Source organism: Actinia tenebrosa, unplaced genomic scaffold (genome assembly GCF_029948245.1).
Source record: "Actinia tenebrosa isolate PJP-AT-01 unplaced genomic scaffold, QUT_ActTen_1.0 PGA_scaffold1__47_contigs__length_23844297, whole genome shotgun sequence".
Lineage (NCBI taxonomy): Eukaryota > Metazoa > Cnidaria > Anthozoa > Actiniaria > Actiniidae > Actinia > Actinia tenebrosa.
In genome coordinates this window covers 22,693,068-22,715,828 of record NW_028292578.1, presented here as the reverse complement: position 1 = coordinate 22,715,828, position 22,761 = coordinate 22,693,068, and the positions used below count along the sequence as shown (strand labels likewise).

Here is a 22,761-nt window from a genome sequence, read left to right as displayed (position 1 = left end):
CTCACGAGCGAAGTGTGTCTGATGTACTATCAAAAAAAGACAAAGTACCGACCACGAATTCAAGTGTTTTTCTCTGACCTATATTAACCTGAAGTTTGTCTCTCTGTCAACACTACATGGGCTTTGGATTCTGTACCTTTATTGCCTTGAAATGGCCTGTCGGACTGTGTAAACATTATTCATGTACAGCAACACGAAAATTAATCGCAGATATGAAATAATCGCTGGGGAAAAAATTCGATCTAATTAATGTATTAAATATTAATATGAAGTTTAAAGTTGGAAAAAAATTAACACCTTTTTGGTCAGTTATTTTGGTTGACAATCTGTAAACGCTTCAGGAAAACCTCGAAAACGGAAAAAAATGACGACTCGAGTGTGTTTCTTCCGAAATGTACAAAAATATTTTTAATTTTGTTCCAATAGTAATTTGTTTATAAAACAAAGCTGCTTTGCCTCTCAATCTTTTTGTGATTTTTGGAATTTACTTTGTGTTCGATAAAAATAATCATGTAATAATTATACAGAAGGAAAATAAAGTTAAAGCTACTAGATAAATTATTATGGCAACGCTAAATTCACTTAACGTTTAGCTCGATCTCAAATTTCTAAGTTTCTAATGAAAAAAATTGATAAAATCAAACTTATGTTTTTCTGAATATTTCATCTATGTTCAGTTCTCTCTCCGGGTCGTCTTCGTCTAATACCATGTGTGGTTTTCGTAATTTTCGGATATATCTTGCTTTTTTAGCTTCGGCAAATAAATCCTTTAGCGGCGGTAGTAAATAGACTGTTCTAGGAAGGCCGTCTGGTGGGACATGCATGTAAGGACTTAAATCAGAATCATCCGCAGTTTGATCTGAATTTTCGTAACTGGCTGTGAGTCTGTTTTGAATTCGACCTCTCGCAGCGTCCACATCCAAACCTAGAATTGTATCAGACTTTGTCATTTCCCTTGAGCTAGGCCGAATAAGTTTTTCTTGAGTTATTGTTCCATATTCTTCTCTATTTTCCCCTGAAAGTTTCATTTTTACCGGCGCGCTAGAGTTCTTGTCACAAGCGCTTGTTAATGATGTGTTAGTGTTGTGTTTAATAGTTGTTGTATCCAAGGTTCTGTTGACATTTGAACTGTCTGGAATTTTCAATACAGCATTGCTCAATTCGCTAGCGTCTTGTCCTTTTAGTAACACTTGCTTTTCTGTAGTAGTGTGTGAAATATTTGATAGAACTGGCAGTTGATCTGTATTGACTAAATCTTTACTATAACGTATAGCTTTTTCCTCAACTCGTGGCATGTATCCCGCATCTTGCGTTACACGATGTTTTTTCTTCGCGACTCTTGGCTTATGTCGTCTTCTACTCCTTTGACCCAAGTTTCCTCTCTCTAAACCTTCACTAGTTTCCTTATTTACAATAAGATACCCAGAAGTTTGCTTGATACCTATTAACTCATGCTTCAGCCTCCTCATTTCGTAGTTCATCGAACTCAAGTTGGTACTCTCGTGATCGGTGAGCGTCCCCTTGTTTAACTCCAGACGATTTCTTACTCTTTTGTTTTCACTACGAGCTACACTTTCCTTATAATCAAGCCTTTCGGCCGTGATTTGAACTGGCATCCTTCGAGGGGTTTTTTCGCTCATTTTGAAGCGATTTGCCCAAGAATCCTACCTAGACCTCTTCCTCGCGACGTATTAGGTAGCACCCCCAAAGGACTGTAAGTTCTATGTCCGATCCACTTACAGATTGTCAATAGGCCCTTTGCAGTTACCGGTCACGTGTCTGTACTGGTGAGCAACATTTTTGTTTTTATTTTAAATTGGTGGTTCTTTTTAGCTACTTGTAAAGAACTGGATGAAACGATGTGTAACCAGTGTGTCACGAGATGCATTTTTATTACGATCTCTCGAAACAGGTTGTAGAAAGTTTGTTTGCTCTCCAGTATATTTCACCCATGGGAATCAAAATGTTCATTCATTTGCTCTCAGTGAATTAATCAGCACGTGATTACTGAGTTGCAAAGGGCCTATTAAGTACACCATGTCATTCCTTGATATTTTGAATAATAATGCTCCGGGCTGTGTCACTTTACGTAGGTGGTGAAAATTCTCACAAAAAGTAACACAAAACAAGCTCTTAAACAATTTTTTGCCTCTTGTTCTTCTAAAGAATTCGAAGATTAAGCTTAATTTATCAAAGCACAAAGCCGCTTTTCTTAATGACATGCCTCGATCGTTAATTATCTCGTAAGGTATCCCCAAAGCATCGTATCCACACTTTTTTTTGTGTGTGTAAATAAACTTCGAAGTCTGTGCCAATAATGACACGTAGAGAGAATAAAAACTGGAACATGTTTGACAGGACTTACGTCGAGACTCTATTCTGTTCAGTCACATTAGGAATCGAAAAATAAATATCATGTATAAAGATTAAAAAGTTTCTGTGGCGCAAGAACAGCGGGTTATGTTTGATTTGGGAGAACGTCTTGCAGAGCTTAAGAGGTCTTGTCCTTTAAGATTAATGGAAGTCGTACAATTCCCATTACCTTAATACTTGTTTACAGTAATGATAAAAAGGAAAAATTTTAATTCTTGTTTGTGCAGTTCTTGGGATCGAAAACAGGTTTCGTGCCTATCTGTCCTTGACCTAGTTATTTAAGGAAGTAGAAATTTTAAGTCGAAAAAAAGATGAAATAGAAAAACAGAAAGTGGGTATCGTGAAAGTTATCGGCATTTTCTGTTCTTGGGAACTTGTTCGTATCGCATCATTAGCGACGTTTAGGTTCGTACTTTTCGATTTTAATGTTGGGTGTTTTGTTGTAGATCATTCTTTGTCTTTTTTGTTTGTTATCATTGTTGTTATTTTTAGATATTTTCCTTTGATTTTCCCTCTTCTTTCCTTTCCTTTCCTTTCCTTTCCTTTCCTTTCTCTTAGTATCTTTCTCAATTCCATCTTTTCTTGCTCTTTTTCTCTGGAAGCTAAAAGAAGTTCAAAAAATACGAAGAAAGGTAATGGCAGCGCAACAGTTAGAATTGAACAAAAATAAATTCATTCACCCAAAAAAAAAAAAAAAAAAATAGAGAAGAGGAACGAAAAACAGTTTGTGCTCTAGCTCATGTACTTTGGGATACCTGTGGAGCACAGTGCGCACGCGGTCCCTCATTAAAATGCAAATGTATTCAAGTTCTTCAAGTTACCGGTGTCCAGCGGAAGTCATCGTGTAGTCAAGAGGAAGTGAACAAGTTCTTAGCATGTAGTCATGTAGTAAGCTAAAAAACGTTCAAAAAACCTTACAAAACAAGCTTCGATGTTTGCTAAACTCAAGCAGAAGATCGCTGAGGAGGAGACGTCTTCAGATGGCACTACATCACAACCTCAAAGCCCTCAAACTCGGCGATCTAGGACTTCAAAACCAAAGATCAATGGATGGTCAGAAAATAAGTGGGAAAAAAGACGACTTAGTACTGCAAGTTTATACGAATCCAAGGAATCTGTGTTCAGTGAATTATCTTCTACTCCTGGTTATGGCCGTAGAAGGACTTCATTCTCGAGTAGAGCTTCATCAGTCACTCCAACATGGGCTCCATCGCCTAGTGATTCTTCAAATGCATCGGTAAGTTTGAGTGCAAGCGATTCTATGGTTTGTGATTACAGTCACTCATTTAATTTTTAATACCATGCATGGCTTCGAAGTGACTGAGACTACCTAAGTTAGTAGTATTATTACAAAAATCTTAATCCTTCTTCGCAAACTTTACCATATAGTTTAACAGATATAATCTAAGCCGTATTTTTGATGAGAGCAGATAACAGCTGAGATTCTTTAAACGTATCAAAAATATATCTCTTTGTATAGTTATTGTTCATTTAATTTGAGATATTGATGTTACATTAAATCAATATAAAGCAATAAAATCCCTCTAAGACATTTACTCTTTGTGGATGTAAGTTTGAAGAAGGATTTTCAACCATTTTGATATGTGTTCGTGAGTTTTATTACGTTTGAATCGCTTGTTCAAGGAAGCAAAAAAGAAAATTTTATGGTATTTGAATCTCGTTAATAAATAATAAACCAGTGTCGTGGAACGATTTGTTAAGAAATTCTCCAACTAAACAAAAAAGATTATAATAAAACCATCGCATGAGCTTATTTACAAACTATTATTTGAAACTTTTACAGTATCCAATGTAGATTGAATATTTAAATATTATTATAATTTTTGACGATACACGTTAATATTTTTGCATCAATTAACTTAAATTTTGTCCTATTGGGAAACTACTGCTGATTTTGCAAAATTACTCATAAAGATTTATATTCAATGCAGTTGAAAAAATTATATGAAATTATTTTCATAAAAAAAATTGTCCTATGAAAGCAAACAGATTTTGAAGCTATTGTACTAGATGTATTTTAAAGTTTTATACAATGAAATAAGTGTGTTTACAATAGCAAAATATCTATATTTCTATAGTTAGATCTAAAATTCTATAGTAAGTTTTGTGTAAGCAACAGTATATTTTGTGTAGCTCCATGACAGCTCCTCCAGCTCCTCCTTAGTTTTGACATCATTTTTTATCTAAGCTCCAAAGGTGGATGACTAGCCTGATCCACCCCCTAAGTACCCTATAGTTCTGCCTTATGATTTTAGGTGTCATGATTTCAAGTTGCAATTGAAAGTTGTTTTGATTTGCATATTAGTTCTTACACCCATGGGCAAACCTCTGTTTTACAATTTTTGGGGGGAGGGAGGTTTTGCAAAAATAAGAAAATACTTCCCTTTCAGCAATTAGAATATTTAATTTATTCCCAACTAGAAAGGGGTGGATATGAGGCACCCTGTGACTACCCTACTAAATCAGCTATTGTGCACATTGTATGTAACCAGATGTAACAAAATGTCACATAAGAACAGGAGAAGTTGAGGAGTTTTGTAGTCTCAAATACGCTGAATTATTTTATCACTGTTTTAAGGTTGGTTCAGGAGCATCTCGGGAAGAAATCCTAGCAATGCTTGCTGAGAAGACAGAACAAGTCGCAAGACTGGAGGGAAAGATTCAAGGTACACATTCACACATTTCATTTGTAAAATTATTGGGCTGTAATACACATGCAGCTATAGCAGTGTAATAATCTCTATGCAATGTATGCCCATATTTCCTTTAAGTCTTAGAATGATGTATCACCTATTGGACATTTGCATGATGGTATCATTTGATTCCCACTATCAGACTCCCTTGCACATTTTCTTTTGTTCAGTTAATTAACACCAATTGTCTTACTATTCTCATGAGGAAATACAAATTTGAATAAGAAAGAAAATTAGCTAAGCATCTTGGTAGTGGGAGTCAAATGATGCCATCATGCAAATGTCCTATTGCCTTGGAAAATCCTACTCATTACCAAAATAATATTCTCACTGAAAACCTAATATTATCCACACATCTATTTACAGTATCTCTTTTGATAATTGTTTCTAGGGATGGCAAGTTTAATTAAAGAAACTAACAGAACTAAAGACATGTTAGAAGAGAAACTAGAAAAGCAACAAAAAGGTACTGCATATTAAATGATAATATTCAGCTGATAAATTTAAAATAAGCTGATTGAAGAACAAATAGTCCCCTTCATGGTTCCCTTCACCATCTTGAAAGGTAGCTGTGCCTTTGCACCATAGCGAGACGAACGGTGAGCTTGCAATAATAGAGACGTGTGAATAATTGTTCAAGGTGTTACGTAAAAAGGTCTCTATCTTTTCAAGCTCACCGTTCGTCTTTCAAAATAGCACAGGGAACTGTGAAGGGAACTATTGTGAGACTTATATTTAAAGTGACAGGGATGATGGACAGACAGTGCTGGATCCACGAATCAAAGAAGTGGGGAGGGGGTGCAGGATACTTCAGCGTTAGATGAACCTCTATTGATCGATATAAAGGGGGCGGGAAACCTCTATGACTTGGCAAATGTAAAGGAGGTCTATGGCCCCCTGGGTCCACCCCTAAATCTACAGTACACATGGCAGATTTATTGGGATTGCTGAAGATGTCTCTGTGCCCTTTGTGATTCATCCACTCCACGTAGGCTATGGTCAAAATTAGAATCTTGAATCAACTTATGCTACTTTAATTATACCTAAATAGATAGTGATAACAAGAAATGTATCAGTAGTCGGGGGTGGCAGTCACTCTTACTTCACCCCTGATGCTATGCATGATCATGTCAAATTCTTAATATATAGAAAACTGTGCACAGTAAAGATTTAAACCACTATTTAAAACACAACCTTAAAACAAACAATGCTAACCTTTCTTCTAAAAATAGAATCAAGCAGAAAATTACAAGACCTCGATGAAGAGTTTGAGCAGAGAATAATAAAGATAAAAAGTGACCATGAAAAAGCATTAAAACAAAAATCTCAAGTAAGTTTAAACAAAGTTCTAAAAAGACTAAAATAAATTATAAAATCCATAGTTTGAATTATCTTAAAAGTGGCAATTCTAGGTAAATTTTAAACCTTATATCTCCTTATTTTTTCTCTTCCTCTGCTTCCTCTGCTTCCTTTTCTAATCTCTTCCTCCTCTTCTCCATGAAGGAAGCATCCTACATCTATTGCTGTCGCATTGATACATGACCTCTATCGCTCTTGTGATCAATGTCTTTCCCATTTTTTCTTCTCATTTTTCTCTCCTTCTATTCATTCTTTTTAAAACCTAGATCTTCCACTGCCTAAACATTTTGTTGACTATAACTGACAATAACATAAAGAATTCCTAATTTAGAAATGTTTAAAAAAAATAAAACTTAAAAATATTATAGTATTGAAATTTTTCTAGCAAACTCACATTAAACCTACCTCAGTTTTTTTTTTAATTATTTAGATTCATGGCTGCTATACAGGCTGCTATTGCAGTTGAACCTGCAGTCAAAAATTCTTTTGTCTTTTAAGTCTAATGGGTCAATACAACGGAAAACCGCTGGCAACCGTAATTTTTGCCATTGATTTTTCCCCAATACAAAATGAAGTTTTGGTGAGAATTTTGCTAATTTGCATTTGCGCTTAACCCTTTAGGAACTGAGCGATAAAGTCAAAGCGCATTCAGCGGTAAGCAGCTTTAAAAGACATTTTTTCACTTTCTTTAACTAAACACTATATCGGGAGGAAGGGGAGGGGGGTGCAAATTGACTTTGATAGTGCTCCACATATCAATCTGTATTTTGCGCAACTCTAAATTCTTGGGGGGAGGGCAACTACGACGTTCATGTTGGCATTCTCGTAGCCAGACCCAGCTGTTTTGACTGAAAATCCTGCGATTTTACTAATGAGTAGGATCTGGGCACAAGAATGTCATGTTGGGTGATATTCTAACGGCGCTAACCCGCTGACCAAAAAGCCGGAACACTCTGGGCTTGAGATTGAATGAATATAAAATGTGCGCGCGTGATAAAAACCAGGAGTTGTGATTTTTTAATGCTTACTTAACGTTAGGAGAGCAATCGCAATGAAGATTTGCGCGAGCTTCACCACTTACAAGAGGAAGAACTGACAAAAATGAAATCCATGGTATGTCGCAAAGTTTTTAAAATAAAAGTCATAAAAGATGCTTTTTTAAACAGCAAAATAAAAAAAACGGATTCTGGGGTAGTTTTAAAGTGAGTTTGCTATAGTTTATTACCATAAATGAAATTTAAAAACTAAAGATTGTGTCATCGATGACGTATTAAAAGCTGACGTAACACTATGTCGTCATAAATTCAGTAAACCCTTCAGTGAACCCTTTAAAAAATGATATAATGTTATGCATGAAAATAAGAAATATTTTTTCATTTTTATCCTAAATTATTATTTTCGTAAAACAGTTTATTCAATATCAAACCGACGCTACTCGAAAAGCTGCTGAAATACTTGAAAAGAGCAAGGTAAATAAAATAAACTGAAACAAACAAAAGCAAAATGAGAAGTGCAATGATGATAATGATGATGATGACGATGATTGGTGGTGATGATGATGATTACGATGATGGTGGTGGTGATGGTGATAGTGATGATGATAATGATGATGGCCAAGGATGGGTAAACATTGCACAAGACAATTCATGTCTATTGTGGTAGTGACGATTGTGTTGTTGATGATGACGGTGATGATATCTTTGGCGCAGTATGTAAAAGCCTTAATATTATTTTCTACGATGATTATCTCCCCCAGCAACTTGACGAACTTGATCAAGAATATGCCAAACAGAAGGCAGAGCTTGGATCACTACAGGACAGACTCGATGACCTAGCAAGGGAAAGGTAACCTGAGTATCAAAGTGCCAAGAGACCCGATAAAGGACAGAGCTCCTCATGGTCTCTTCTTCAAATTCTCCCGATGATTTTTTCCGATCTTTGTTTTCTACTCGCTCTTCTTCTTCTACACCAAACCCGAGTCCTCTCCCTTCCTCCTCCCCCTCCCCTTTCCTCCTCCCCTTCCCCTTTCTCTTCCCGCCTTTCTCTGGGGCCTCATACTTAGGTTCTCCTACACCCTTCCCAGGAAGGTTACATAAAAATGAAGCTGATATCTGTTCGCATTTCAGGAACCATTAGGTTTTTGTCGGGGAGGGGGGCGGAGGTGGGATTTTTGGAAGTCATTAAAAAATCAGGCTCAAAAGGGTGGAAACAAAAAAAATCCGACCGCAGCCCTTTTACAGCAGAGCAAGAAAGAAGGGATCTTTTGCATGGTTAGCAAGCAAATCCCACTCACCCCCCCCCCCCTACCCGATAAAAGTGAACGGTTGCTTATGTATTTTTCACAGAACAAAATACGAAGCGCGAGAAAAACAACTTCAGACTAAAGTCACGAGTATAGAAAAAGAAAACACTTCTTTACGAGACGAGCTGAACCAAACAGTCAGCGAGCTGACACAGGTATGGATAACTGTAACATACTGTAACACCCTTCAGGTGAGACACTGGTGTTGTTGCTACTGCTGTTGCTGTCGTTGTGCTGTCGTTGTGCTGTCGTTGTGCTGTCGTTGTGCTGACGTTATTGCTGCTGCTACTGTCTTTTTTTTTCACCATAGACATTGTTACATCGTTCTTTTTTTCTTTCAGTCTATTTTTCATTAAAATGTGTATGCAATTTTTTTGCAGAAATCGCTCCAACTTTCCAGAACTGAAAAGTCAATGGAAGACACGCAGAGTGAACTAGCAAGCTTGAGACAATCCTACACTTTTTACAAGAACCAGGTAAGACTAGACTAAACTAAGGTAGAACCGGCTGAAACGAAACCAAAGTATGATGTGTTTTAAAGTGTCTTTTTATTCTACGACATCTGCAGACAACTACAGAGCTCCATGAAAAACAGGTTAAAATCGAGAATATAGAAGAAAGAAATGGAGATCTTGAACGCAGGTATGAAACTAGCCTCTTTTAAATTTATTGTCAGACTTTCTTTTCATCTCTAGGCTCGTTGTAAAAAGTGTCTTGAGAGTCGATTTGCCAAGTTACTATAAACACAGATAACCCACCAAAAGGAAATACAAAAGATCCACAGAGTCAATGTTCCTCAGGCCAATTAGCGCCTTTTTAAACACAAGCAACTGTGAGGTATCTCTAGCTAAATAAGGCTAATTGAATATTTTCCTTTCTAGGTTGCAAGACTGTAAGCTGTCAGGAAACGATAAGTACGGGGCTCTGGAGAGAGAAGTAAGTGCTGTTAGTTTGACCTAGTCATTAGTTTAAATGAACAAGGATGAGCTAGGTTTTTTAGATTTTGCGCTGAATTCAGGAATCGAACCTAAGACCAGAGGCGAGAGAAAACCACCCCAATCTTTAAATCCCAAACTTATTTCCTCAAACTTTTCAGAGGATAAATTGCATCTACCCATTGTGCTTCCAGCCTTCTTCATTAAGACATAAATTTTGATTAAACTAAAATACAAACACTCATCCCTTATTAGTTGTGTAAAAACTTCATTTTTTTCATCTTTTCACGGTGTATAATTTACCCTTTTATCATTACTGTTTCATTAGAAACACCGACGCAGCTCACACTAGTTTTTAGCTAGTTATCTCTTCTTAAAAACTTAATGATCTCACCCCCCTAGATTCCTCCACCCCCTCTCCCCCCTCCCAAAAAAAAACCCTTAATAAAGACAGGAGCATAAATAACGCTCTTCAATATCCATGTTTTTTGCTTCACCAGCGACAAACGCTAGAGGAACGACTATCAGAGGCAAGAAAACAGCTGAGTGAATCTAGAGCCGCATCTAATGATAGAATCAATACCCTTGGCTCGCTGGTTAGTTCGGCTTTCTACTATATATCATCTATAGTTTGCTTAAAATTTGGCAACCAGACAAGGGAGTTTGAGTATCAAATTTTAGTAATGCAGTTAGCGCTCTCATAGTCTATAATGATTCATGTAAGCCTGCGATCTAAAAGTGTATTTCCCAGATGATTATGGTGGTTGTCAGCGACGCGCAACTTAATGCGCGACTCGAATAACCCCACCCCACCCCCTCTCGTAGCATATCGACTGACTGATGTATTGTTTTAGGTGAGCACTCTGAACGAAAGGCTGGAGCGAAAAGAAACCGCGCTGACAGAATGTAAACGAATGCATGAAATTGAAACAGCTTCTTTGAAGGACAAGGTAGGTCCAGATAACACAGGGATCCCGTACGCTCCCCCCCTCCCAACTTCACTTCACTCAACTTCAGAGTGTTCTATCAGTCTTCACTGCGCATTCGTCGAGCATACGCAGTAAGAATGACAAGGAAGGATATATTTATTCTCTCGGTACGCAAACCTTCGGCGTATTTCCTCAAGACAATTATTTCCTGCCTTCTCGACCAAAGTCCCCGCGCGCAAACCTACAACACAGGCAACCCACGCGATAAAAACCAATACTCGTGCAGCTTTATTAACAACGTCGATATTATTTCAGATATCTAATTTAGAAGAACGGCTGGCCAGTTCAAGTCATCTATTGCAAGATAAGGCGAGTGAATCTGAACGAATGCAGGCATTGATACAAAAGGTAACCATAGCAACGTAACCAATCAAGAAAATGTTTCTAATAATATTAATATTAATAATAATAATTATTATCTATATTGCGCATATTCTATAAAATAATCATATGAGCATAATTATAGTGCTGATATTTGGTGGCTTTGGTTTGTGGTTTTAGAATGAGCAACTTGAGCGGGATCTTGAGAGAGCTCGACAAAATATGAATTGCACGAGTAAATCAGCTGATGAACAAATATCCAATATGGAATCTGAGGTAGGGATTTTCTTTATTCATCCGGCATCCATTTGTTCGCCCATCCATTAATCTGTACATCCACCCATCCCTTCATCCATCCCATCCTATCCCATCCCATCTCATCCATCCCATCTCATCCATCCCATCTCATCTGTTCCATCTCATCCATCCCATCCACCCATCCCTTCATCCATCCCATCCTATCCTATCCCATCCCATCTCATCCCATCTCATCTCATCCCATCCCATCTCATCCGATCCCATCCATCCATCCATTCATTTATTCCTTCATTTTCCCAGATCAATCGACTAGAGGATTTACGCATACAGGAACATGAAGAAGTACAAAAGAAAATGGTCAGTTAACTGTTCTCAATTCATATTTCCATTTATTTCCCATTTATTCATTCCCATCTCTTACAATGGTGTTTCTCATTCTTTCTTCCTGATATATATATTTTCCAGGGTCGTTTAAATGAAATAGAAAAGGAATATTCCGTCCGTGTGGACCAGTATAAACAACGCATCGCTGACCTGGAAGAAGAGAAAGAACAGCTCCAGGTATAACAGACGCACTATGTCGGGAAACACGGGTGGTGTAGGGAAACACGGGTGGTGTAGGGAAACACGGGTGGTGTAGCGGTGTGAGCGCTCGCCTCTCATCAGTGCGACCCGACTTCGAGTCCCGCCGGGTGCGGTGTTGTATATGAGTAGAGTTATTTGTTGGTTCTCTCCTGTGCTTCGAGGGTTTTTCCGGGTCCTCCGGTTTTCCTCCCTCCGCAAAAATCAACTCCTAAATTCCAATTCGATCACGGAATGAGTGCTACAGGTTTGTTAGCCACAGGCTATTAAGTGCTACCCTCGCGAAAAAAGGACGATTTCTTTTACTATTCTTCGTTTAGACATGTTGGTGTTATTCAACGAAGGATTTCTCAGTACCATCCATTGTTAATCGCACTAAAATGGTCTTCTGGCTTTCTTATCTTGAATATCATGGAAATGCTTGCAACCCTTGAATAGAGGCTATGCACCATCACGTGCTGGTGTCCATAATGCAGCTTGGGCTGCCTGTGGTTAGACGGCCTAACAATAAAATCCCTTTGCTCTTGGAAATTGAATTCTTTCTTATTTAAAACGATTGTTTCTGCCATCTAACATGGCTGCCGTCACCTCAATAGGCCATTATCGTGTTAGTAATATTTTGAAATATTTTTAACAGAATTTTTTTAAAGCAACGGCAGCATTTTCTACTTATAAATATTAAGACCCTGTGTGTAGGTCGGACCGAGGCTTGAATCCACGACCTCTCCATCTTACTCTTTGTTTGATACACAACACGGTCACGCTAATACGAAAATAACGCCATCCACTGAAAAAAGTTCTATTTATTTTAGGGAGAATTAGACTCTCAGACAGAGGAACTGCAACAAGTATCACTGTGTCTGGAAGATGCCATGACTCGAACCAATGACCTGAAGAGTCAGGTATGGTTGCTATGGTGAGGTCATGTAGGTGCCACACTTTGATGACAGAATGGTGGTGGTGATTGTGATGGTTGTGATGGTGATGATAATGATGGTGGTGATGATTGTGATGATGATAATGAAGCTGATGATGATACTGATGGTGGTGTTGATGGTGATGATGTCGATACGTTGATCTAGCAATATAATGATGGGATCCTCGTCAATTGTTTTTTTTAGATTGCTAATTTTGAACAAAATCTAAAAGACAAGGATGGAATGTTAAACTGTGTCAGAGATTCCAAGGTAATGAAATCTTTCATGATTTATGTGTAGACAGTATTTATTTAATGGTTTGTTCCCCCTTTCTCTCCCCCCTCTCTGCCATTATTTCTTTCTCTTTAGTACTACCCCTTTCCATTTTTCTCATATCCCATCTTTTTTTTCATTCCCACTCCACTGTTGTTTCCTCTTGAACATTTCTATAACATTTCTATACCCATTATCATTCCTCTTTTTTCCTTCATGAATCATTTTTATCTTCCTTCTCCTCTTTTTCCATTTTTCCCCCCACATGTAATGCTGCACTATCATCAGATATATGAGATTATTTTCTTTTACTAATTGGCTATTACTCAACTAATATTATTTTCTTATACAGGGAGAGTCTTCTGATATTCAGTACGGGTCCATAACAAGTGTAGACGCTGTTAATGCTTTACGAAAAGACCTGGATAGTACCAGAGTAAGAAAATACCTGAATATTAACGATAACCTCCCCAACCCTTCCCCCCTACCCCTTGATGAACCCCCTTCCACGTCCATCTCGAAATAAGCATTGTCAATGCTAAAGTTTGATTTATAAAATTATTTTTCTAGTTGAGATGTAAAAAGTCTGAAGACGCCCTTTTAGAAAGGTAAATAAAGTTTTTAACTACTGGACGATAAAATTCCGTGCCAAACAAAGTGTAATCATCTGGGCTTCTCTATCCTTTCTTATCAGAGAAAAGACAATACTGCAGCTAAGAAACAAAATGAAGGACAAGGAAGATATCATGAATCGTCTCTCCACAAGGGTAATTTCATTATTCCTCACACGTCCATGAATTAGCCTTCCAGAGGCTGCGCGGAAAACTGGTGACGATAAAGACGCGCGTTGGATCATGGGGCTGGTTAAGGGGTCGCCATTTTTTTAACACGGGAAAAGCTTAGAACCCTCTTTTGAAAAACACACCGAAAATCAATGTGAAGGTGACTCCATTCAAAAACTAAAATCTGTAAAACGAAAAAGTCAAATGGCGTCCCTCAAACAGTCCCACAATTCATTGCGCGTGCGTTGTATTCGTTACCAGTTTTCCGCGTAACTTCAGAAAGCCCAATAGAATTGGTCAATAAAAAATATTATTTACGTTTTATCGATATTGATGGTTTGCAATCATTCCCAAGAAAGTCAAGAGATAAAGACTTGGCGGCCATGTTGGTGGTATTAACAAAGGTAGCTGATGAGAAAACGTTTGTAACCCATCATCAATATGGCTACGATGACGTAACGTGCAAACGAAGATTAAGAGTAAATCAATATCATTATTTATGATAAATAATTAATTTAAAATTTATTAATGATTAGTAACTTTTTTCTGCAGCTCAAGCAGTACGAGGAGAATAACCGGTTTGTCAAGAATGACAGGATTTACGCCTCGGATGCACGAGGTCAGCACAAATACTTCAAGTCCAACCCCATTTCCCTTTTCTCTCTTTCTCTCATTTTTCCCTTTTATTTTCTTTAATGCTTTTACACGATCATTTCATTTTTCCCTTTTCTTTCTTCTCCTATTTTTTCTTTCTTAATTTTCTTTTTGTTTTTTGTTTTTTGGTTTTTTTTTTCATTTTTCTTTCGTTTCTTATTTTTTTAGTTCTTTCTCTCCACAGATAGTCATAAAGTTATCGCAGCTTTAAGACAGCAAATAAAAGAGATGCAACGACAGTCAACTGAACGAGAGGTAAACCAATAAATACTTGAGAACCACGCATCTAAACACAGATTACTGTATATATACAGAGGGTTTGCACCATCACGTGATGGCAGCCATGACAGGAGGCAGGAACAATCGAATCTGGTCTAATCTGATTTACATGAGAAAGAATTCAGTTTCCCAGGGGAGAAAGACAATTGTTGTGCCTCCTGTCGTAGCTGCCATCGTGTGATGGTGCAAAGCCTCTATTGGGGTTTTGCGGCAGCCACATTATAGTGCATGAGCAAGCGCAATATTTTTGAGTGACAAGAAATTTCTTTTTCCAAAGAAGAAAATTTATATCGTTTTGCCTTAGAATGCCTGCCTCGAAGCCTCTCTATATTCTACTAAAAATTTTGCCATTTTCTCAGTGAATACGCCTCCACATCGTGACAAATTCTACATTGTATTTCGTATCCACTTTGCGTCTTATTTATATCTAGTAATATATATGTCCGTCAATGGAATTATTACTGATACGTGTTAGTAATAATATTTTTTTCAACGGTAGATGCTGCAGCTAGACGAAAATGAAGTAAGTTTTAATTCCATTCATTACCTTTGAATTGATTTGATGAATGAATGGGTGAATGAATGAATAAGTGAGTAAATGATTGAATGAATGAATGAATAAATGAACGAACGAATGAGTGAATGAATGAATGATTGAGAGAGTAAGTAAGATATACAAGACTGCCATACTGCCAATACTGACCTACTGTCACACAGTATGGCATCATTGTCGTGCTTCGGATAGGAGAAAGTTGGAGCGTGTTCAGGAGCGAGCCCTAAGAGCTGTGTACCGTAATAGGACTAGTGATTATGCAACACTTTTGAAATGGGCTAACCTAAGTACTCTGAACGATCGTAGATTACAAGATATAGCTATACTTATGTATAAAGTTAAAAATCGTTTAAGCCCTTCCTATGTTACTGACTTATTTAATCAGTCCAGTTGCAGATATAATCTTAGGAATTCTGACTTCATCATACCAAGATTTAATACAGTCAATTTCGGAAAACACAGCATAAGATATCTCGGACCAGTTTTATGGTCTAAGCTTAAGAGGAACGTTAAGTCATTAGATACCCTAAGTAAATTTAAAAGACACATAAGAACACTTAACTTAGGTGACCTCATGAGTGATAATTGCCAAAACTGCCTCTTATGCGCTATCCTAGTAAGCGTATCGATCTGAGTATCGAACACATGTAAATTAGGATCAGTTGGGGGTGGGAATTATCTTACAGTTACTATGGGGTGGGGTAAGGATTTAGCTTGTAGTTTACACAAAAGTGTAAGAATAATGGGTATATTTAGTCGGAGGGGTGGGATATTACCGTAAATTAGATAATTGTAAATATCATATAGGGGTTGTTTTAAGGCTTGGAAACATGGGATAAGATTTTTATTGGTTTTATAGGGTTCTAGATAGGTGTCCCCAATTAGTTTATTTAAATAAGCTAGAACGACATGACACAGTAATAAAGTTTATTATTATTATTATTATTATTATTATTAAGTGAATGAATGAATGAATGAATAAATGGGTGACTTTCTGAATGAATAGATAAATAAAAAAATGAATGCCTTGGAGCATAAGGGTGGGATGAAAGGATGAATGAATGAATGAATGAGAAATTTACAGTGTAGCTTATCCAATCCACGTACAAGACGAATTAACCATGAGAAACACTTATTTACAGCTCAAAGAATTAAGGCAAGACAGTTTACGACAAGAAAAAGAACTACAAGAAAAAGAGAAAGTAAGTTGCAATTAGCTGCTAGTTAAACACAGAAACCACAGGGAACCCATTCTTATATCTGACTGATGTAGAACTTTTAGGGACAAAGGAATCTACCTCAAATGCAAACAAATACTGAGATGTTTATGATAACTTTTGGTTCCTTTTTGTTTAGAAAATAAAACTATTGCAGTCGAAACTTGCCGAACTAAAGAAAGCTTTTCAAAGAGAATTGGTGAGTAGTCGTTGTACTCGATTGGGTGATATGATAATGGTGATGATGGTGATGATGATGGTGATGATGATGGTGATGATGATGATGATGAAGATGATGGTGGTGATGGTGACGATGATAATAAACTTAAACTTATATGTAAACATATATATTTTACAACCACCACTCCCCATACAGGGCTCTTCCGTGAGGTTCCCACCACACGCACTTACACTACATTCTGTATTTACAACATACAACACTCAACCCACATGTTGCTTTTTACGGAGGGAGGAATACCAGAGAACCCGGAGAAAATCCTCGTGGCAAGGGAGAGAACAACACATCAAACAAACTTAACTCACATATGATCCAGTCTGAGCCAGGACTCGAACACGGACCACAGTGGTGAAAGGCGAGCGGTAAACCACTACGGCACTTATGCCACCCATAAATACAGTGATGTTGATGATAATCGTTATGCCTATTCTTGTAGAAGCTACCTCTGCCAGAAGAAGAGAGTGGGATTTCCGTCACTCCAGAAACACCGCCTTCAGAGTCAACAAGTCGGTCAGAGAAGGAACGAATGGAATATCTCGATATGAATTTCAAGTATCCTTTACTTTACCTGCCAATCAAACAACACCACATTTTTTATCTAAATGATTCACTGATTTCAGCAAACAACGTGCATTGTGTTTCAAACAACATCATTTGAGGGTCGTTGGTAACACTTCCGAGCGATCCGATTGGTTCAGCATTTATTTTGTACATTATGATTGGTTGAGCTAATCAAGATCGTAACGTAACCGTAATCTTGCGTGTTGGTTTTGTTGAGGGAGGAAAACCGGAAAACCCGGGGAAAAAACCCTCGAATTAAGGTAGAGACCTAACGATTTCTACTCTAGCCCAGACTTGAGAGGCGAGTCTACTACCGCTGTCACCACAGGGAGCCCTGAGGGATAATTGTTTCCTTAACCAAGTTTTACAGATACTTAAAACACGTGATATTCAAGTTCATGTGCAGCGATAACAAACAGGTAGATATATAAAGAAGGAAAAATAAATAATGAAATAATAATAAATAAATAAATAGATAAATAATAGAACCTTGTGCATGATGTTTGACCACGTGTCATTCCCTTGAGTATCATTCTTTGTTTAACGGTTGTGCATGAGAAGACACGTGAATATGGATAAAACTCAAAAATGGAATCTTATTCTCAAGACCACGTCATTCCCTTGAGTATCATTCTTTGTTTTACCTTTGTGCATGAGAAGACACATGAATATGGATACAACTCAAACAAAGAATCTTATTCTCAAGATCATGTGTCATTCCCTTGAGTATCATTCTTTGTTTAACGGTTGTGCATGAGAAGACACATGAATATGGATAAAAGTCAAACAAAGAATCTTATTCTGTAGAAAGTGGCACGCGGTCTGAAATGGTCATAACATTACGCCCAAGGTAATAAGATCTGTTATTCATTCTTCCTTTTTTCGTTCTCCCAATGATTGAGCGACGGAATGGATGAATGGATGAGCAAGATGATTAAACGAATGGTTGAACGAATGAATAAATGAAAGAAAGAAAGAAAAAATGAATGACAGAGAGTGAATAAATGGATAAGTAAAATAGTGATTAAATAAGGGATGAATGAATGAATGATAAGTAGTGCAAGGCAGTTTTATCCTTGCCATAATATTAAATATCTTCATGTCTGCAGTCTCGACAGCTCCTCAATGTCATAGCACACATGCTGAACTTCACTTCCAAAGAACAAAAATGTGTGCAAGATGCGTTTGAATGGAAGGTACGTGATATTTAGTTAAACACTTAGTCTAAGGATCGTTTATCTCCATCGGGTGTGCATTGGTTATCAAAAAGGGTGCGCTTCGGTTATCTGTCGGCTGTACATCCGTCATCCATCGATTGCGCATCGTTCTTCCATCGGGTGTAGATCGGTTATCTCTCAGTTGTTTATTATTAATCTATAGGAAGTGTATCGGTCACCTATCGGAAGTGTATCGGTCATCTATCGGAAGTGCATCGGTCATCTATCGGAAGTGCATCGGTCATCTATCGGAAGTGCATCGGTCATCTATCGGAAGTGCATCGGTCATCTATCGGAAGTTGATCGGTCATCTATCGGAAGTGCATCGGTCATCTATCGGAAGTGCATCGGTCATCTATCGGAAGTGCATCGGTCATCTATCGGAAGTGCATCGGTCATCTATCGGAAGTGCATCGGTCATCTATCGGAAGTGTATCGGTCATTCCAATAGCGAATTTTCCTATTTACCATATTACCAACAACCACAAATTGTACAAATCTGAACAGTACTGACAATTCTTACGAAAATAATTTACGTAATGAATGAAACGATTCATATTTCGAACAATTTCTATTTCAGTTACCCATCGACTGACAGAGAGACACCAAAAGCAACAGGTATTGTTTGACCGTGTTATGAATATCACCAGAATCAATTAGAACCTGACAGGTGCAGTAGTATAACCCCACCCTTTTATCAATGTCGCTTGTTCTTTGAATATGGCACTAATTAACACGCGCTAAGAACAAATAATTGCGTCGCTTTGTGCAGATTTGTTATCATATTTATAGTAACAATGATAACTAGATAATAACAGCCTATCATGGTATCTAAACCTATGTCCTGTCAACAAACACTTCCCTGGCAACAATAACTATGGAAACTAGTAATCAACAAGCACCGGCCCTAGCAACAGTAACAATGAACTATCAACAAACATTTGCCGTAACGATAGTAACAAAAATCCAAAACTCACAAATTCAAGTCGTTCGTTGTTTTTTTTCCTCCTTAAAGTGATCACAGAGAGTAGAGAAATATCCGATATTCCGTATTTTAATATTATTCGCATTCGTATCATAGATAATTAGGCCATCCCAAATGATCGGCAATTTATTCCCTAATTCATATTGATGTTTCCGACTAAGAATAGCGAACCAATCACTTTGCAGCAGTTTTCTCTCTCAGTTGAACTAAAATCTTTCCCACAAACAAATAACACAGTATCGTTTTTAAGAATACTACAAGGATGACGAGACAATTTGCTTTCATTCTCAAAGGACAATATACAATTGAAACAATTTATAATCAATTTTCTGCGATCAGTGTTATCGAGATCGAAATCTCGAGTTATTCTAGCTAATTTGCTGAGCTTGTGGGACATAGCAACGGTAACTAAGGGGAGTCGGAATCATGAATTGCGCGGTTTACCTTGGCATTCGAGATCAAAACGCCCTTTGACGGCAAAAACACTCGTACAAACAAAAGGTATACAAATTGGTAGTCAGGGAACCGATCTTAAAGAATTAACCAATCGCGATATACTATGCCTGACTACAAAATATTGGTAACCGTAAATTCAGGGTTACTTCTGAGGCAGATGGTACGAGAGACTTGTTAACCGTAGTTGCCATTTTTGACGCAATTGAGATAAACGCCATCAGAATATAATGGATAAATCTCATCTGGAAAGTCTTTCCATGTTAGAGCTGTGTGACTTTTATAGAAAGCGGAATGAAGCCATCTTCTGTACGACTCGCTTGGGTAGATCTAGTGACCAAGAAACTATGGCCGATGGGTGTGACTTCGACCAAGGTTTAGTTTCGGAGAGACAACAGAACCAACGTCAAAATAGTTTACCACAAACCTCGAGTTCTCATGCGACGAAAGGACGAAAAACGAAGGGAAGAGGGGCTGGCTTTACTAGTCAAGTGACGGGCAATTGGCAAACCGTAATGCCGAGAGAGCGTCGTACAGGTCCTGGAGAACCACAGCTGCAAGGCCAAGCGATAAATGAATGCCAGTATCAAAATTGTAATGCTGTAGGCAATACCATGAGAGGAGCAGCATCAAGAGCACACGAAAGACGAAGCCTAGCTGGAAGTGAAGACACTCGCCATTGTTGTACTGCTACACCACAGAGGACATTCCAACACGGACAACGAGGACCTACGAGACAATCAAAAGCTGAACGTGAAAGCCACTATCAAAGTGCACTAAGAGCGTACCAGCAACACTTCATGGACCAACCTAATCGCAGACATTGATACTTTCCGAAACGTCTTTTCACTGTGTATAATTTACCCTTTTTTCATTACTGTTTCATTAGAAACACCGACGCAGCTCACACTAGTTTTTAGCTAGTTATCTCTTCACAAAGACAAACAGTACGGTAAAGAACACCGACGCAGCTCACACTAGTTTTTAGCTAGTTATCTCTTCACAAAGACAAACAGTACGGTAAAGAACACCGACGCAGCTCACACTAGTTTTTAGCTAGTTATCTCTTCACAAAGACAAACAGTACGGTAAAGAACCAAACTTCAACTATCCAAACACCTTCAAACTTCACTAGAACATTGTTTTTTTTTTACAGAAATCGAAACTAATACTAAGAAATAGAGAATTTGAAGTGGAGTATTTATCATCGCAACCTTTCGGCAGCTTGGAAGGCGTTCCAACCTACTATACATACTAGAGCCCAACCTAACCATAACGAGAGGAAAATGATACAGCAAGAGGACAATAGGCTTTGCCGAAATGTCGTTCTATATATATATAGTTTAAAAATACTGGGGAGTTTACCATTTACCCGCAAAAAAAACGGAAATTCCGGTTGGGAAACGAATGGTATGTATCATTCTGATGGAAAAGTTGCGAAAAACTCGCTCTTTCGATTGAAGTAATCCACTTGTCCCGCTCTTTTCGGTTCTTTCTGTAGACGCGTGTTCCCTGATTTTTCGAAGTTTCCCGCTCTTTTCTTACCACTGCGAATAACCGGATGGATTGGTTTAAATTATAACCACCCCTGAACTAAGAAAAAATAAATGAATGTATGTAACCATAGCAACCGCTGTATATTAAGCTATTTATTGCATAGTGTTGTGCTTAACAACTTTACATGACCTATCTCTGTGAGGGACTGAATGAAATCGAAGTGGCTTTCAGTTTCTGGACTACATACGAGAAGAATTTTGTATTTTCTTTAGTTTTCTGTTTACTGTAATAAAATGAAAGGTTTTTGTATCATTTAAATAAAGTAACTATTATACACCATTTATTATTCTTTAATACCTTGCTTCCCTGCTTGCTTGTTTACTTGCCTCCTGCCTCCCTTCGTTGCTTGCCTTCTTCATTCCTTGCTTGGTTGTTTCCTTTCTTCCCTCTCCCTTGGTTGCTTCATTCCTTCCTTGTTTTCTCTTCCTTCCACACTTTGTTTTCTTACCTATTCCCTTATTTATCTTTTTTAAATTATTTAATTTATATATCTTTTAATAGCCTTCCAGGACTGTACAAGTTGACTAATGAGCTAATGTCTTTTAGGTTATAAAGGATCCCTTCCTTACTAGACCACATGTTACGCGGTGCGCCCCACGCAATTCCTCCATGGGATAAATAGCGTGACAGTCACGCTCAATGGACTACAGGACTATATTCTGTCACCAAAGATGGCGTTACAGTTGCAAAGTTGAGTATTAAAAGAACTAACTACGACATTCTGCGAGAGGACTAATTCAGGAGAATATAAATGAGCACACATTCAAGCCGTGAAAAAGCAACATAGTCGTGACTTGTCACGTGATATGTGACGTCAAAAGAATAAGAGGAGAAAAAGAAAAAATTACCAAACTTAAGATATTTTAAAGCATATATTTTAATGTATATTTATTAGGAGAAATCGTATGTCTTTATTAGTGCTATATAAATCTTTGTATAAGATATAGTGAATATCTAGACGGTAGATATCGTGTGATATGCTGAAGAAGAATTATATTTATTAATTTGTGTATTTATACTAGATTTAGACCAGGTGTATAAAATTTCTAAAGTACAAAACAGAATTAAAAAAGGGAATCATTGCAAGCTTATCTCATCCGTTGCTTCTTCCTTCCTTTATTCCCTTCTTCCTTCCTTCCTTTTTTCATTTATTCCCTTCCCTCCTCTTTATCCCTCCTCTTTATCCCTCGTTCCCTACCCTCGTTGCTTTCTCCACACTTTTACTTTTTGGCTCATCTAGCC

General features: G+C 37.7%; 2 protein-coding genes across 2 annotated transcripts; one reads left to right on the top strand and one right to left on the bottom strand.

Annotated features, from left to right (window-relative positions):
- Positions 1-122: 122 nt before the first annotated feature.
- On the bottom strand, positions 123-1,745 carry LOC116303565 (uncharacterized). The gene has a single exon (XM_031713131.2). The coding sequence runs from the start codon at positions 1,638-1,640 to the stop codon at positions 645-647; it is 996 nt and encodes a 331-aa protein (XP_031568991.2). The 5' UTR covers positions 1,641-1,745; the 3' UTR covers positions 123-644.
- A 273-nt stretch (positions 1,746-2,018) lies between these two features.
- Positions 2,019-22,605, top strand: LOC116303532 (uncharacterized). Its single transcript, XM_031713092.2, has 31 exons — positions 2,019-3,610; positions 4,973-5,060; positions 5,479-5,553; positions 6,320-6,417; positions 7,856-7,915; positions 8,203-8,291; positions 8,792-8,903; positions 9,129-9,224; positions 9,317-9,390; positions 9,630-9,684; positions 10,184-10,279; positions 10,538-10,633; positions 10,928-11,020; positions 11,174-11,269; positions 11,552-11,608; positions 11,717-11,812; positions 12,646-12,735; positions 12,955-13,020; positions 13,376-13,459; positions 13,594-13,631; positions 13,718-13,790; positions 14,358-14,424; positions 14,644-14,714; positions 15,238-15,261; positions 16,434-16,493; positions 16,648-16,707; positions 17,183-17,298; positions 17,678-17,726; positions 18,417-18,503; positions 19,105-19,142; positions 22,066-22,605. The coding sequence occupies exons 1-30, from the start codon at positions 3,305-3,307 to the stop codon at positions 19,117-19,119; spliced, it is 2,487 nt and encodes an 828-aa protein (XP_031568952.2). The 5' UTR covers positions 2,019-3,304; the 3' UTR covers positions 19,120-19,142; positions 22,066-22,605.
- The last annotated feature ends 156 nt before the right edge of the window (positions 22,606-22,761 follow it).